Source organism: Periplaneta americana, chromosome 7 (assembly GCF_040183065.1).
Source record: "Periplaneta americana isolate PAMFEO1 chromosome 7, P.americana_PAMFEO1_priV1, whole genome shotgun sequence".
In the NCBI taxonomy this organism is placed as follows: Eukaryota; Metazoa; Arthropoda; class Insecta; order Blattodea; family Blattidae; genus Periplaneta; species Periplaneta americana.
This window is the reverse complement of record NC_091123.1, coordinates 80,316,884-80,335,294: the sequence shown is the minus strand read 5'-3', so window position 1 is coordinate 80,335,294 and position 18,411 is coordinate 80,316,884. Positions and strand designations below refer to the sequence as shown.

The 18,411-nt window shown below is 34.5% G+C and overlaps 1 protein-coding gene across 4 annotated transcripts in view; it reads left to right on the top strand.

The window, feature by feature from the left end:
* The window catches only part of LOC138703222 (WW domain-binding protein 4), a 129,591-nt gene extending 111,490 nt beyond the window's left edge, over nucleotides 1-18,101 (top strand). For all 4 annotated transcript variants that reach the window (XM_069830934.1, XM_069830930.1, XM_069830932.1 and 1 more), the window contains 5 exons: nucleotides 149-221; nucleotides 7,584-7,718; nucleotides 9,497-9,740; nucleotides 16,141-16,417; nucleotides 17,835-18,101. In XM_069830934.1, the coding sequence (XP_069687035.1) occupies nucleotides 149-221; nucleotides 7,584-7,718; nucleotides 9,497-9,740; nucleotides 16,141-16,417; nucleotides 17,835-18,045 (940 nt within the window). In that variant the 3' untranslated portion in view covers nucleotides 18,046-18,101. The remainder of the gene's footprint in view (nucleotides 1-148; nucleotides 222-7,583; nucleotides 7,719-9,496; nucleotides 9,741-16,140; nucleotides 16,418-17,834) is intronic.
* The last annotated feature ends 310 nt before the right edge of the window (nucleotides 18,102-18,411 follow it).

Sequence of the window (18,411 nt, the reverse complement as noted above, 5' to 3'; positions counted from 1 at the left end):
CAGCCGGCTGGTCAGTCTAGGCCCTTCATGGGCTGTAGTGCCACAGATATCGAGAAATAGTATTATGTGTTATATAAATCTAGCTTTTTTTCTTTTTATTACAGTTTTTATGCATTTCTAAATGTTTTTATAGTATATTTACTTTCAGGGCTGACTACTGGAAATCGCAAGCCAAGAAGTTTTGTGACTTTTGTAAATGCTGGATTGCAGACAACAAACCTGTAAGTTTGAAGAAATTTTAATTTGTTTTTTGTTAACTTGAAGGCATCATTACATTAATGTAGAAACTGACCCTTGTATGCTCTGTCTAAAATAACGCTTGAACTGTATTTAATAACCAGGGAAAGGATTTATATGTAAATACATATTTACTTATAAAGCTAATATAATTTATATTTTGCATTATCTTTATGTTTCACAATGTGTAGGGTTGAAAAATCCTACTTTTATTTTCCATATTTTTCCATATTTTAGAGTTTAGTACATATTTTCGTTAATTTCCATATATTTTCCATATTTCATATAAAACAGTCCATATTATATTAGGTTTAACAATAAAACAAAACAAAATTCCATTAACTTTTAAAAATACATTTCAACAATAGAGATTTAAACACATGTTCAGTAATCCCTTTAACATCAGAGTTATTTGAAAATTAGCAGTCCTATCAACAATGGGAAAGTAAGTTACAAAACTGTATTAATTTAATTTAAAATTTTTAACAGACTTCAGTTGTGCAGCTCAACAGTTAAATGCCAGTCAGAGTACACATAGGTTCAGTTTTGTAAATCATACTATAAAGACGGTAAATATGCCAAAAGTACGTCATTCAGTCAATTTAAAATCAAAACTAACAAGTTACATTTCAGAATTTAAAGAAGATGGTTTATCAACTGACAATAAAATATTATTTTGTAATTTGTGTCAGTGTGCAGTATCATCTACACAAAAGTTCCTGGTGCAACGACACATTACAACTAGTAAACATCAGGCCAACAAACAACTAAATTCCAAGCAGAGACAATTGTTTTTAACACAACCAACAACATCGAATGTAAGATCTGAGTTTAACATCGACCTGTGCCGTTCTCTCATCTCTGCTGATATTCCTCTCTACAAACTAAAGAATAAGGTCTTCAGGGAATTCCTTGAAAAATATACTCAACATACAATCCCGGATGAGTCAACACTTAGGAAGACGTATGCTCCATCCATCTACGATGAGACAATACAGAAGATAAGAGATGAAATTAAAGATAGTTCAATTTGGGTTTCCATTGATGAGACTCCCGACAAAGAAGGTAGACTTGTTGGTAATGTAGTTATCGGTTTGTTAAGTGAACAATATTCTGAACGAATTCTTTTACATTGTGATGTTCTAGAAAAGTGCAATAACAAAACTATAGTTAAACTGTTCAACGAAGCTATGGGTATCCTGTGGCCAAAGGGTATTATGTACGATAATGTGTTATTCTTTATTAGCGATGCTGCCCCTTATATGGTCAAAGCTGGACAAGCATTATCTGTTGTATATCCTAAATTGACTCATTTTACTTGTGTGGCGCATGCATTTCATCGTGTGGCAGAAGTGGTCAGAGACAATTTCCCTAAAGTAGATTTGTTGATTTCATCAGTGAAAAAAGTATTTCTCAAAGCTCCCAGTAGAGTTAACGTGTTGAAAGAAATGTACCCTGAAATTCCATTGCCACCAAAGCCAATTTTAACTAGATGGGGTACATGGCTAGAAGCAGTTGAATATTATGCCGAACATATAGACTCTATTAACAATGTTCTCCTTGCATTGGACTCTGAAGATGCAGTCTCAATTGATACTGCGAAAACAGTTACCTGTGACATAAGTGTGAAGAATGACTTAGCTCACATTCAGCATACATTTTCATGCATCATAAAAACGCTCAAAAGTCTCCAAAATAGGCACCTTTCACTATCTGAAAGTTTTGAAATTATAAATAGTACTGTGGAACAACTGAATCGTGGTAGAGGTAAAGTTGCAGATGCAGTAAGAGCTAAGGTGGACACTGTACTTTCAAAAAACCCTGGATATGAAGAACTACAAAAGGTTGTTGCTGTGATGAGTGGTGAATCAACAGTGAAGATTAACTTGGACTTATCCCCAGCAGACATTGTGAAATTGAATTATGTACCAGTTACTTCTTGTGACGTCGAACGCTCTTTTAGTCAGTATAAATCTATCCTCAGAGACAATAGAAGAAGATTCACTTTTCAGCACTTGAAAGAAATGTTTGTAACCTATTGTTATGGTAACAGACAATAAAAATTGTGTTTTGTTGAAACTACATTGGAAGATAAGGTACGTCCATTATATTTTTTGTTTAGTTTGATTAAAATGTACCAATATTTAACGTACATAGTCATTTTTTTATAATTTTAAGTCCATATTTAATTCCATATTTTGGTAAAAATCCATATTTAATTCCATATTTTGGTAAAAATAACTACATATATATTTACATATTTCATATATTTTTAGTCCATATAAATCCGTTCCCTGTTAATAACGTTCAGACTTGTTGCTTCACTGCAAGTCCCTACTTGTGAGCTACTGCTGATGTTCGTGTAAATAATAGAAGCAATGGAAATGTTAGGAAGTCACGAAATTACATAAATTCTTTGATGTGAGAATTAGACCAAATGCTAACCATATAGAAGTCATAACAGTAAAACTGTTGTAAGTATTGGATTAATTGCTGTGAATTATATTCCATATTGATTGTTATTCTAAAACTGTAAAATAATTAATGTAATTATGTTAGGAAATTGATTTTCTTTCGATTGTTCAAGAGAGGTTGGTCTTTATTTTGCACATTTTAACAAAATGTTGTCTTTGAAAACTGTGTAGGCCTACCTATCATAGTAGGCTATTATTATTACTTCATAGGCTATAGGCCACCAGCATAACGCAAGGGTAAAGAGTTGGTCTCCTACTCCGACATTGCATGGGTTCGAATACTGCTTTGGCTGATTACCTGGTTGGATTTTTCCCAGCTTTTCCTCTGCTCTAAGGAAAATGGCGAATCCTCAGTCTCATTTCGCCATGCCAGTTCCACTGATGTTGAATAACCTCTCAGTTTATACAACTTCGTTATGGCGTAATTGAAGGGCTCAGGGGGGAAAAGGAGTTAACCTACAGTAAGTTAGTTTCGGGAAAAAGCTATTTGAAAGTTTAAAAAATCCTACAATTTAGGATTATGTGTGAATGTGCATGGAACTCTGCTGAAGTATTATGTGGAATATATAATTTTGTTGAGGGGAGAGTTTCTATATAAGGCAAGTAAAATAATACCTAAAGGGAGAAGGAATTACAAAATTGGGTTAACTCCTTTTTTCCTCAGACTTTTTAAACATAAAGCATGGGTTAACAGTTGTTATGAACGAATTGTATGCACTGTGTTATGCATATTTTATAGCTTTTAGTTCACGTATTATGTGTTCTACTTCATGTGATTATTCATCCTGCTGTCATTGACCATTTCAGGTTCATTATGAGGAATAGCTTTTCCTGATGGGAGTAACTTTTCATAGAATGGGTTATATTCTGGAGAAATCAATCGCAGAAGTGTCAGTAAATCAGCGTTTTCCTACTGTCGATGAAATTGTCTCTAAGTATCTTTGTGGCAAATCAGAAGTTGAATAACTTTATTCACGAACAAGAACTGCCTACTTTCCTAGGTGCTATAATCTTCTTCTGAAATAGGCCTATAACTTATTGCTGGTCTTTATTTTTTTTCTGTTTTGCTTATTCTTTTTTTTTTTTTAAATCGAGCAGTATTAGGCCTACATATAAATATTTCCGTTCAGATTATTGTAACGACATCTGATGTTACACTTATGAAGAATCCTAAGACTTGGTGTCAAAGCTGATTCAACACCAGGTCGACTAAATCAAATTAGATTCCTAATTGACCACCAGTTTTCAACATTACGCTTCCTATTTCTACTTACTGAACCTTCCACGGGGTTTTGCTCTGTATTTCGTGAAATATCCATTTCTGGCTACAAAAAGGAAAATAAAATTAATATCTCGACAACAGATCAAGTTAGGATGGATTTACTACCTAAATAATTAACATACAATTCTGAGGAAATCTATAGGCCTTAAATGATTAATCAAACAATAGTGACATCTATGAGCCATACTCTTAGAGTAGTAGGCCCGAATATTGGAAAATTGAGGCTTCCTCCCAAAAAAAAAAGTGATCATGCTTTGATAAGTCGGTATTAATTACAAAACTGGAAGACTATGAGACTTTGCTCTTTTTAAAGGATTATAATTTTATATTCGAAATTACGCAGGTTTTGCTTCTGGCCTACTTTTTTTTAGTGAATATTTTACATTCTTAATGTGTTAAATAAAGAAAGAGTTTTGTGATGCTGAAGAATATTTTATTTTGTATTTCCATTTTTTATTTTTATTTATATTCTTATGAGAAGATTATTGCAGAAAAAATGAGAGTATAAGGCCACAGTACATCAGTTAGTTATTCGTAGATTTCAAAAAGGCATATGACTCGGTAAAGAGAGAAGTTTTATATAACATTCTTATTGAATTTGATATTCCCAAGAAACAGTTGGATTAATTAAAATGTGTCTCTGTGAAACATACAGCAGAGTCTGTATAGGCCAGTTCTGGCTGATGCTTTTCCAATTCACTGCGGGCTAAAACAAGGAGATGGACTATCACCTTGACTTTTTAACTTTGCTCTAGAATATGCCATTGGGAAAGTCCAGAAAAACAGAGAGGATTTGGAATTGAATGGGTTATATCAGCTGCTTGTTTATGCGGATGACATGAATATGTTAGGAGAAAATGCACAAACTATTAGGGAAAACACTGGAATTTTACTTGAAGCAAGTAAGGAGATAGGTTTGGAAGTAAACCACGAAAAAACAAAGTATATGATTATGTCTCGTGATCAGAACATAGTACGAAATGGAAATATATCCTTTGAAAAGGTGAAAAAATTCAAGTAAGTTACCTTGGAGCAACAGTACTACTGACAAATATAAATGACACTCGAGAGCAAATTAAATGCAGATTAAATATGGGACATTCATGTTATTATTCAGTTGAGAAGCTTTTATCATCCAATCTGCTGTCGAAAATACTGAAAGTTAGAATTTATAAAACGGTTATATTACCATTTGTTCTGTATGGTTGTGAAACTTGGACTCTTTCTTTGAGAGAGGAACAGAGGTTAAGGGTATTCGAGAATAAGGTGCTTAGGAAAATATTTGGAACTAAGAGGGACGAAGTTACAGGAGAATAGGGAAAGTTACACAATGCAGAACTACACACATTATGTTCTTCACCTAACATAATTAGGAACATTAAATTCAGACCTATAGATGGGAAAGGCATGTAGCACGTATGGATGAATCTATAAATGCATATAGAGTGTTAGTTGGGAGGCCGAGAGGATAATATTAAAATATATTTGAGGGAGGTGGAATATGATTATATAGTCTGGATTATTCTTGCTCAGGATAGGGACCGATCGTGGACTGATGTGTGGCAATGAACCTCCGGGTTCTTTAAAAACCATAAGTAAGTAAGTATATTTGTAGTTGTCTTGTATTTTGTGTCATGTTTTTCTATATACAAGGTGCTCATAAAGTCACTGTACATTTCATGGAAAGCATAACTGTGGCTCATTTCTGTTTTAGGTCCAATGAAGACACGTCCAAATATTAACTACTGTTGAACGAATCACAGTGGTGGAATGCTGCTTAGATGGCAAAAGCTATGCTGAGCTTCAATTCATATCAGTATGCCTCTCTTGTGAGTCATTCACCATGGTGTTGTAAACAGTTCTCAAATGTTATAATGATATCTAAAACGTAAGTCCAATATAATTCACTGTGATAAACATAACAATAAATTAAACTAATTAAATTAATTAAAATCATGAATTATATGTAATGAGAGTCACAGAAAATCCACGAGAACACATCATCACACACTTTAGTGCACACATACACATAATATAATCACGTCAAACTTTTAAATCTCTTCAAATACTAACATGAGTAGACTTTCACATAAGTTCATCGCATACACACACTGATTATGAATCCAAAACGACCAACATCAAATTGGCATACTTTAAAAACGCATCAACATGAATGAACACTGCACTCATCTCACACGTACATATTACAAGTCAAGAATCATCTGATAAACAATAATACATAGAAGATTCCAACAAAACAAATTGTATCACATACAAAACAAACATTATTACAACATTGTAACCATTAATTACAACATCAGCAATACTTGCATAAAATTCACGTGTATCACATATACACAAGTACAAACTTTTTATATTTTATCAATTTTATATATTAATAGTGCTATGCAATAAACACAAAATATGTAACATGAGTTCTATGTATTTTATATTTATATTTTATTTATTACATTTTCGGCAAGTCAGCAAAAAAACCATATACGAATTAGTCAAATTGAACACATTTCTTACAATGATATTAGACTCTCATTACATATAACTCATAATTTTAATTAATTTAATTATTTTAATTTATTGTTATGTTTATCACAGTGAATTGGACTTACGCTTTAGATATCATTGTAACATTTGAATATCTGATGATGCTGTATAGGCGAAAACGTTCATATATTTTCTTTAGTAAGATGTATTAGCAAATATTAATTTGCAACAAATGATAAGTCATATGATTGAGAAACTTTACATAAATTTATAATCTTGAACTGATTTATCTGAAAAATCAAAATGAATTGTAACAATGACAGAGGGCTCATTCCATGCTTATCTTGAAGTTGGGCGGGGGTAGAATGCTTCAGACTGCCAACTTCAAGATAATTATGGAATGAGACCTCTCTCATTGGCTGAATAGCAATTATACTTCTGTCCTCCTCTGCCGGCAATGTTTACATCTCCTGTCAGACATTATGAAACGAAATATAGCACAATATATGCAGAGTGGGATGGTGTCCCATCTTGTTGAAAGATGCCCGAGTCGAAAATACCATCCTGCTGCAACTGTAGACTTGGAAATGATCAGTTCACGACTCAGTCTGTGAGTGTGTGCCTTTGGACTAGTGGTTATGCTATCCTTCATCCTCTGTATGTGTTGTGGGCTGACTGGAGGCCATCCATCGGCTACAGACCCTGTTCGCCTGAATTTGTTCACTGATTGTTTGTGGTACTTTCTCTGAAAGTCCCTCTGAAGCTCAGCATGGCTTTTGCCACCTAACCGGCATTCCACCTCTGAGATTCGTTCAGCAGTGGTTAATACTTGGACGTGTCTTCACTGAACCTACAACAGAAATGGGCCACAGTATGTTTTTCGTGAAATGTATATTGACTTTATGAGCACCTTGTATAACTCTAAAAATTACGTGTAAATATAATAATTGGTGCTTGGTTTGCTTGCAATTACTTATGTTTGAAGAAATTGCTGAAACTGATATGTATGCGTAATTTTTGCGTCTCTTTTTAAGGAATCGAGTTTCTTTAATACCTTTGTTGTGTGATTTTCGTAACTTTATTTGCAGAGTATTGAATTCCATGAAAAGGGAAAGCGTCACAAAGAGAATGTTGCAAAACGCCTCTCAGAAATTAGCAAGAAAAGTCGTCAGGAACATCAGAAGAGTCTTAAAGTGGATGATGAAATGAAAAAAATGGAAGAGGTAAGAAGTGAAGAAGTGACAAGTTTCAGTAGCTTTTATACGTCTTGGTTGTTCATTTATATATTATGAAGGGTCCAGGGGAATAACAATTTAAGTCCATTTTTTTAAATGAGCTAATGGTGCCACCTGTTATAGGAGGTCAAGCAGGTACTATCTTCTAAATGTCATTTCATTGAAGAAAAGTGATCAGAGTCGAGAATATTAAAGATAGTAATTTGAATCCAAATGGAAGAATGATCAAAGTCCTTAAATTTTTATGAGACAAAATAAGAACACGATTTATTGGCATGTTTGAAGGGACCTAATATGTTATTAGGTTGACGAAACTGTATTGGTGTTGAATTAAATTTTGTTACCATTGTTGTTAGTGTTTAATCAATGCCAAATTTCAAGACCTGCAAGTACTAAAAACATTCTGCAATGGATGATGATGATGATGATGATGATGATGATGCATTTTCACCACCAAATTGAGATGTAAGATGAAAACTCTGAAAACTTTAACTAATGTCAAATCACTACAAAACATTGATCATTTTTCCATACCAGAGTGTAGTTACAATATGTTCTTGTGAAAAACAGTATGTAAGACTCAGTCTCATATCATTTATACTATCCCTAAGCGTATTTATTAATCTGTATTAAATTTCAGTGTTTCTCAGTTATTGTGTGAATGAGTTTTTAACATTCAACATTGAATAACTTTTTTTTAAGAAAGTGTGACATTGATCGTTATTCCCCTGGACCCTTGGTATAATTTAACATAGTAATGTCAAATTTCATAAGTATTTAAACTGATTTCAAATTGCACATGGCTGTGATACTGTCAATGATACATGAATGATATTGCCACTGCATAATGTCCAAAGAGTCTTAGAAATTCATTTCACTTTACAGATAGCTCATGTCGTAAATGGAATGACAACACTGCAAGATGAACAGAGCTCAGAATAGTCTTGATAGATCATATTTGGAGACAGTGAAAATCAACCATTCATTTTGTCTCCAGATTCTATTATTTTTAGTGCTGTCGATCGATCAAAATATTTAATGAATTGACTATTTGAATTTAATGGATTAATCAATAGATTAATCGAGCTTTGATCGATTTGAAAATAATTTAATATACTGTAATACACAATTATTATTAAATTTAATATGTGTTTGGTGATAAGCATAAGTAAAAAATGTATTATATACGAGTATCTAGGCCTATATACTGTATCGTTGTATTACAAAACAATACTATTTAATTATTTACTAACATATTTACTAGGTAGGCTTATAATTTATTGTGTCAATCCTCTGGGCATTTTTGAGACAAGCACAAATAAAAAAAAAAATATGAAAACTCTCCTAGTTAATATTGCTTCATACATGATTTTAAACATGTGAGTGCATTCACATGTTCCAAATTAAATGCTGCTCTATGTTTAGTAACAATGTTTCCTGCATCACTAAACACGATTTTTTTTATGTTAAGCATTTCTCCACGAGCATTCAATTTAAATCCAAACGTTTCACTGAGTTTACTTCTCAAATTCTCATAGGCCTATGACAATGGACTTTTTACTTTTTTCACAGACCACAGAAATCTGATTTTTTTTTCTTTATCAAACTAAACACACAAGTTTCATCTAGGAACTCAGTAAAGAAACTGCAACAGAACAGCAGACTGGCCCCTATTGTAATCGGGTTACACCATTAAGGCTAACAGTTTGAAGTAAAAAAACATAGCATTGCATAATTCTAAATAAATTATTTTAAATGTTATTCAGGCGGCTATGAAGGCTTACATGAAAGACATGGAAGAAAATGCTGATCTTACCTCGCAACTTCTCAAAGAAACACTTTCTGAAAAATCACAGAAGTGTGACTCAGACACACCTAGTTCCAGCATCAAGACAGAACCAAGCACAGAAGAAGCAGCACCAGAAGTACCTGCACCAGAAGTACCTAAACTTTGGTATGAGGCGAAGTCTGAGCAAGGATATATATATTTCTGGCACATAGAAACTGGAGGCAAGTGCGAGAGATAATTAAAGTTCTTAATTTCATTCTTTCTCTCTCGAATATTATTCACACTCGAAGCCTTTATTTTACTGAAGTATATGAAAGTTTGAATTTTTCAGTATTTTATGTTTTTTTTTTCATAAAAGTGTTTTTATGAGAGAATTTAATAGTACTTTTCTTCGGTGTCTGAGATTTATGTTTTTAAAATTTGCCCTCTGGTATCCCAATATAAAGCTGTCTGGTCTTTCCCATCTTTAGTTAAGCTTTATTAGTTGATTGCTGGCGTAGGCTTCTGTGGCCGATATACATGGTCTGTGGAAAAACTTCCGGGTTTATATCATGTCTTGGTGCTAGTGGCTGACATTTCGACTGCTGTGTTGTGGTCATCCTCAGAGCAGTGGATAAGGAAATAGTGTGTGAGCTTGTGTATATACAGGGTATTTCAAAAATACGGGGCATAATTTCAGGTATGTATTTCCCACATGTAGACAATTAAAATAGTTCATTACAACATATGTCCGGAAATGCTTTATTTCCGAGTTATAGCCTTCACAACATTGAAATTCACCGGAACGTTTTTCTTTCCGCAGGTCGTTGCCGTCAAAGGAGACATTAAGAGGGCACTCTGACAGTTCATTCCGAGGCTAAGGTTACATTCAGTGTTGTGTAGGCGTTAGACTGTGCGACATGTATTCAAATCAAGAGCTGGCAGAGATACACTTCATGTACGGTAAGGCGGACGGCAATGCTGCGCTGGCTCGTCATTTGTACCAGGAGAGCTACCCACAGCGACAATGTCCAGATCGGAAGACATTTGTACGTCTCCATTACCGTCTGTGCGAGTATGGAAAATTTAACTCTCCTGGTTTGGGAAGGGGACGACCAAGATCTACAACTCCAGAAGTACAGGAGGAGATTCTGGAGGCTGTGAACATGACTCCTTCTATCAGCACACAAAGGGTAGCGTTGCAAGTCAATGTTCCTCATACGACTGTCTGATGCCTGATTTGGAATCTCTTCAGAATCGAATTGTGGCATGTTCTGAGGACATACGCAATACTCCTGGAGTTTGGGATCGTGTTCGCAGGTCAATGAGACATCGATGTGAGGTCTGTATTCAAGCAGGAGGTGGACATTTTGAACATCTTCTGTAATGACAACGACCTGCGGAAAGAAAAACATTCCGGTGAATTTCAATGTTGTGAAGGCCATAACTCGGAAATGAAGCATTTCCGGACACATGTTGTAATGAACTATTTTGATTGTCTACATGTGGGAAATACATACCTGAAATTATGCCCCGTATTTTTTAAACACCCTGTATATATATATATATATATATATATATATATATATATATATATATATATATATATATAGGGGTCTCTATGGGAAAGAACTTCCAATGATAGGTCGTAGGTTCTCCTTTAGGGCCAGTCTTTAATATGAATACTTCCCTCCATGCAGACCTCAACCGGATTGGACAACGAAGAACCAATCATATACCAGAAGGAGAACTACGACCTATCATTGAAGTCCTCTGCAATTCATTATACTGTGAACAGATCTGAATCTACTGGTTGGGTGCAAAACAAAAAAATACATGCAAAAACATACAAATTAGACCAAATTGGCGCATATTTTGAATGGTTGCCAACAAAATCTCTCCCGAAATTAGCACAACAAATGGGAGTTTCAGTGTCCTCTGCACATAAAGCAGCAAAACTGAAGCCTTACAGGTGTACACGTGTCCATTGTTTACAACAAGGCGCTTCAGTAGCACGAGTGCATTATTGTGAGTGGTTTTTTCATCAGTGGCTGAAGGTTTAATCAATCCACAGCTCACTCGTGTTCTTTTCAGATGAGGCATGGTTCCATCTGACTAGTCGTGTAAACAATAAAAACACTCGCTACTGGCATATTGAAAATCCACATCATGTACAAGAAATCCCTCTTCATGATAGGAAAGTTGGAGTTTGGTGTGCTGTTAGCTCAAGACGAATAAATAATCGGTCCGATTTTTTATGACACACTTTGTCATTGTTCTTAAATTGAGCATTTTAATTATTGAGAGATTAAATATCATATATATCAGTAGAACAAATGAGATCAGAAGCATTGTAGTAGCCGAATGTGTTTTCCTTATACAACACCTGTTTAGCCTAGGGAGGACGACATGTCCAACATCTTCTGTGAGGTACCATTAGGGTGACCAGATTCACATCGATCAAAAAAAGAGGACACAAAGCTTAAAAAAGGAGGACATTGTTCGAAAAAAGAGGACAGAAAATATGTACTTAGATTTAGGCTTAGGCCTATATCATACCTTGAATTATGTCAATACCTATTTTATTACAAAATAATATTATAAAAAACTTACAATAATGATTTTTCAGTTAGCTAGGCTACATATGAAAGTCAAGAGAACTATAATTATTATTATTAAAGAGGACAGAAAATATCTATTCAGATTTACAATCGCACCTAGATTTCTCGATTTACTAGCTACCTCTGAGCCCAGATCACATATATAACAGATTGGCCATCCCAATGTTAAAAACAGTAACTTGTAGAAGAGAACAACCACCAGGATCACCACTGTCGATTAGTAACAACCGCTAGATGGAAGTACAGTTGCTCCATGCAATTCAAATGGGAGTTACAACGTGATTTCTTATGCAATAGCTAGAAGGCAGCATAGTGAAACTGATAAAAGTTGTTGCCATCAAAGTGTATAAGAATGAGCAATCTGTTATATATGTGATCAGGATTTTGAGCAACGACCATAACAAAGAGGAGCAAAGAGAGTTTTGATCGTTGGCAAAGAGTATATTCCGTCAAAACTGCTGCCACCTACAGGAAAATTACTTGAAAAAGGCGTACAAGTTACGAAAAGGAGAACATTTCGTGATTTTTTTTTAAATCCGCCCGGACCCTGGACAAAGGTCTAAAAAGGAGGACATGTGCGGACAAAAAAGGACGTCTAGTCACCCTAAGTACAATAATTGTATACATGTTTTATGTAGCATGGTTAACTTAAAAGTGTGGCTGATTGCAACATATCCAGCTGCCGAGAAGCAAAACACCATGCCAGCGATCAGTACATATAATAGAAGCCTTGTATTATGACTCTCTGTCTCTTCTCCCTCCTAAAGAATTATCTAGTATTTGTTTGTTACATTTTATGTCTGATGCTATAAACCGCCATGGTGGCTCAGTGCTAGTGCACTGGACTTATAAACCAGGAACCTGGATTCGATCTACCCTGATCTACTTGTGTGGACAAGCCTCTTGTCCAGGCAACACAGGGGTTTCTCTGGGTACTTCGGTTTCCCTGTGACATCCAAATAATTTTTCACTATCATCATCATCATCATCATCATCATCATCATCAGTGTAATGTAGATCCACTGCCTGTGGTGTCCTCTGGATAACTTCTGTCAACTAAGTGGCCTACACTTCTTGGCACTGACATCTATGGGCATGCTTGTAGAGTCGGGATAAACAATGACAAGTTAAAGGCTCTAATATTGGACAAAATAAAAGTCTCATGTTATTCCTATGAGGCACTTGGTAGATGTTACTTTTTTCCTCCAAGGATTTTTTTATGTACATCTGCAGCTAAAAGTAGTTAACTATAGGTGGATGATGCAATGGATAGTTTGAGATTTCTTCTCATGATATTACTCAGATGAATGCTGCAAAGTTCTTTTATATGCCTCCAGGGTGCGAATTAAGATTTCTGATGGGGGGTGGGGGGGATAGAATCCTAGATAGAGAATACCATACATAAAATTATTATTATTATCCTCATTCAATACGGTTCAATGCTTGGTCGCACTGAGTTGCTTGTCTTGCATCTTGATCATAATAATAATAATAATTTATTATATCCGTGAACAGGCTTAAGCTAAGATGTGTAATTCTTAAGTTACTGATTGTTGTCAGCTTGCCGGTGATGATAATACATCAATATTATTTTCTACGCTTATTTTGTACTTTATAAAGTACATATACTCGTATTAAAACAATTATATTTTGTGTGTGTGTGTGTGTGTGTGTGTGGGGGGGGGGGGATAGAAGTTATCCCTGCCAGGGATGTTAATATGAATTTATGAGGGGGGATAACTTTTCAATAGGGGGGAAATCCCCCCATCCCTCCTTTAATTCTCACACTGCCACAAATTTTAATATGGCATAGGACCTCTAGTTTTACTACTCTACAATTCTTATAGTGTCATCATACAAATTATAAAGGAAAAACAATAACTGTGACTCTGCAAGAAATAGATTTCCAAAACTTCACGGAAATATATGTTATCAGTATTCCTGATACTGAAAGAGGTGGTAATAGATTGATTGGATCCCTGTAATTGCTCACAGTTGGCATTGCAGTGCTACAGTATTTATTTTATATAATACAGAATCTGCCCAATGTGTATCTTTTACCAGTCTGGTTGTTAATGCCAGTCAGTGAGTTATTATTCAGACAGGTAACTTCGCACAAAACTTAAACAAGGTAGAACATTATTGTATCGAAAGAAGGGCAGTTATTTGCCATGAGTTTTCTCAGAAAATGGTAAATGATTAGGAAACAGGTAGGTACAGTACAAAACCGCAAATTGAGGACTTGGATACAATCACAGTGTAAGTCTATTCACGCTGTTATTGCATAAACATCGTTTTCAAAATCCCTAAACCTTCTGCTATCTGATAAACTTCTTAATTCCGTCTGCAGCTCCTAGAAGTCAGGAGCTTACAGAAATGGTTGCCATGAGCTACGCTCTTATTGCACAGAACAAAATTGATACCTCGGCTACAGTGTGAATAGGACAAAATAGCGCTTACTAGTGAGATATGTGCGAGAACAGTGCATAACAGTGATAATAATAGTTATGGATCTAGTGTATCTAATTATAGTGATTCGGATGTTCAGGTTGAAAACATAGAAACTGTTGAAGAGTACATCAACATAATGAAAGTGAGCAGAAAAAAATCCAGTACCGGTATCCTTTCTTGCATGTATGTCAGCCAACTTGATAAAAGATTGGGCCTCAGCACTCAAACTATTGTTCCTAAGAGTACCTACTGCGAAAGGGTACAAATTTTCAATTCAGAAATATGTGAAACTTCATTATCACAATGGCAATGTATCTAGGTCTCAAACATACACTGCCAACTTCTAACCATTCACATTCATAAATAAAAAGGTTAAATTTCTCTCTTACAATGAATTAAAATTAAATAGTGTAAAGAAGCCAAGTGTAAAATCACAAAAAAGAGCTGATGTACTCTCTTTAACAAAGTATTTGAAACCTGAAAATGTATAGTGGTATGAAAGAGTCTTAACTGTGTGCTGTGAGTCAGAAAGTTCTAAAAATGAATCTGATTGTAACAATTCTGCAGTGCTTGGGAAAAGTGACACAAGTCAGTTTCCACAAACCTTTTTTGATAATTTATTGACAACTTACGGAACATCTGCTCGCTTGGAAAAAAATACATAAGTATTTCTCCCATTACAATAATTCATACATAAAAAAATCAAATCAACATAAACCAGTGTAAGTTGTCAATAAATTATCAAAAAAGGTTTGTGGAAACTGACTTATGTTACTTTTCCCGAGCACTGCAGAATTCATGAAGGAAATAAAAACGTTAAACTGAATCATAATCATGTTAATTAATTCAAAGAATCATCCAAACCTGTTTTCCAATCACAGTGCATTCATGTTCATCTGATAAATTAGTCAAAACTTGCATTTAAATAATATTTGTGCATTTTATGCAATAACAGTGTATGTTAAGAAAATTTAATTATTTATATCCTTGAAATTGTGCAAGATATTAAAGTACAAACTTTAGAAATTTCTTAGCTGATTGTTAACAACAATCTGTGTAACATTTAACCTCACAAGTAGTATTCATTGTTCAGTTATTCAAATTTAAAACTTTGACTTACAATTTCTAAAAGTAACTTAAATCTACTTACGCTGTGATTGTATCTAGGTCCTCAATTGTTAGTTAACTACGCATCATTGATTATGCTGAGATTCACTATGCTAATGGTTAACAGAGGAGGAGCCCAAGAGAATGAGAGAGAGAGAGAGAGAGAGAGAGTAGAGACAAAGGGGATAAAAGCTTCCAATTCGTGGAAAAAGTTATTTCTAGTTCAAACTAAAGAGTAAACTCCCACCAGACATCTCGGCAAAATCCTATGTGACATTGCCACGAATGAAAAATATGTACCAGTACTATTTTTGTGCATGGAAATTTGCCCTATCTGCCAGAACTAAAGTGTTCGTGTAGGGCAAGTTTTCGCCTTATTCATCTAGGTATGTATGAATTTTAAAGCAGGGTTTGTATTCATAAATATCCTACTTGAAATATATGTTATGACTTCATTTTTCAGAATCTAGATGGGAACCTCCAGAAGAAGGTTTTATGTCTCTTGATGAACAATCTAAGGAAGAAAAAAAGAAATTGAAAAAAGAAGCTGAGAAAGAAAGACAAAGAAAAGAAGAAGAGGCCAAGAGAAAAGAAGAGACAAGAGCATATATAGAACGTGAAAAAATGAAAAGCAGAAGGTTAAAAGAAGAAGACACAAAACCAGAAGAAGAGTCATTACCAGTTTTGGGGCCAGCTCCACGGGTAGATCCTTATGGTTCTTGGAAAACCATAGAAACTAGGTATGATTCACTACTTAAAAATTTTTGTTTTTTTGCTATCTCCGAAAATGTAGATAGGTATCTAATGCTCTTGATTTAGCAATAGATTTATTTTCACTCTTGCTTTCTAGTATTTAGATGTAAGACTTTAATTTTGTTGAAGTACTTCACAATGTGTTAAATTGTTCACATCCATTTCTTCTTCTTAAGAACACAATAAACAGTTTGGAGTAGACAGGATGCCAATCCTATGTAAATGTTTACCAGTCAATCATGATCAGTAAGGATCCTGGACATGTTAGGTCAGGAATTATATGAGGATTTTCTAGTAGATTTTTCCAATGATAATTTTCTATAGCATTTAAAAATTGGATATTGTAATTATTTTTAATTTTATTTTATCTAACATCTGAAGGAGTGCCAACATAATTCCTGCGCATTTTGCGCTACCAACCCTAAGTCATTTGCCTCCACTGTGACGAAGGTTGTTATTTATGCCAATCTTCCTCTCAATAAACACCCACTTCAGGTCGAACAGAAAGTACAAGACGTGGAGAGAGTATAAAAGATTGCTGTCTTATTCCAAAGATTGTGTTTAAAGTAGGGAAAGTTCATCTATGGATCCGCCAACATAAGAACCAATTAACACCGAGTTCAAGCTCCAAAAATATATAATTCATCATTATAGATATAAAAAAAAAAAGGAAAAATCTAAAAACTTGTATACATAATGAATCTCCTCTGTTAAATCTCAGTCTGTAGTTTGAACCCATTTTACTAGGAATTCCTTCATCATTATTATAAAGAATAATACATTCACTATGCTCGAATCAGGAAATACTGCCCTCTTTCCCCTCTCGAACTCTGGTCAGGCTGTGTCGTCAAAGATTCCATAGATGAAACAGTAAACATTTGCATCATAATTGCCGCCATTTGGTATGTTCAGCTACTGCGAAATGTATGTGCTAAAATGGTGTAAGTACACGACTGTTAGTCATTAGCTTTATCTATGGGATGGTAGCTCCTTTACTTATCTGTATGTTGCACATGCGCAGTATCACATCATTCGACTTAGAAAAATTTCTTGCAGAACACTGTGCAGTTTCTCCAAAATCCCTAATAAATTCAATGATTTTCACTTTCGAAATCACCAGAACTACCTCAGCGCTAGTTTCACCATATTATTAAATAAACAGTGCCATAATGCTCTTTATGAGTCTTGTAATAATTTAGTTATTCATGTGTTATCATTTATAAACAACAATATATTTTATTTTCTTCATTTGCCATTAAAAATGTACATTTAAATGAAATCATTCAATATCCACCCAAATAAGAAGATGCACTTTCATTATAAATTGTGATATGAAAACATACACTCTCTGTGATGTTGTTCTGTAGATTAGTAATGTATGTATGATGTTCAATGTTTGTGCAGACTGCCCGAACCTGTGGATCTGCAACTTCCTGAGCAGGAATATGTGCCAATAAAAGTTCCATCTGTAGCAGAGCCTCAAGTGAAATTCAAAGAGAAGACACTGAGTGGTTTAGGAGAAGATGCCGGAGGAGCAGGTGCTAGTTTTAAGAAAAGAAAATTAAATAATAATCCGAAAAGAAATATGAGACAAAGGTTGAATGAAGATTACTGATACTTTGTCAATTAATTTATGAAATAAATATATTTTTGTTGTTTTTTTACCGTCAATTGAATGTTTTTCGCATCAATCTTCATCCAGAGAGAGATCATCTGCTGTGGAATGAAAGGTAGATCACAGCATTGTAATTGTTTCCTTCTTTTCTGTCTTCCACATCCTTACATCCTTCTACCATTGATGTTGCTCTGCAGTTGTGCATTGTAATTTATTTTGAATAATTTATCGTGAAAAAAGTTTTTTTTTTTCTCCACGAAAATAAGTATACATATAGTTGAAATAATTTGTTGTGTAACAATGACCGTTAACACGACCTCCTTATCTATACCGATGCATTACATTTTGTCAGAAATGAAAAGCCAA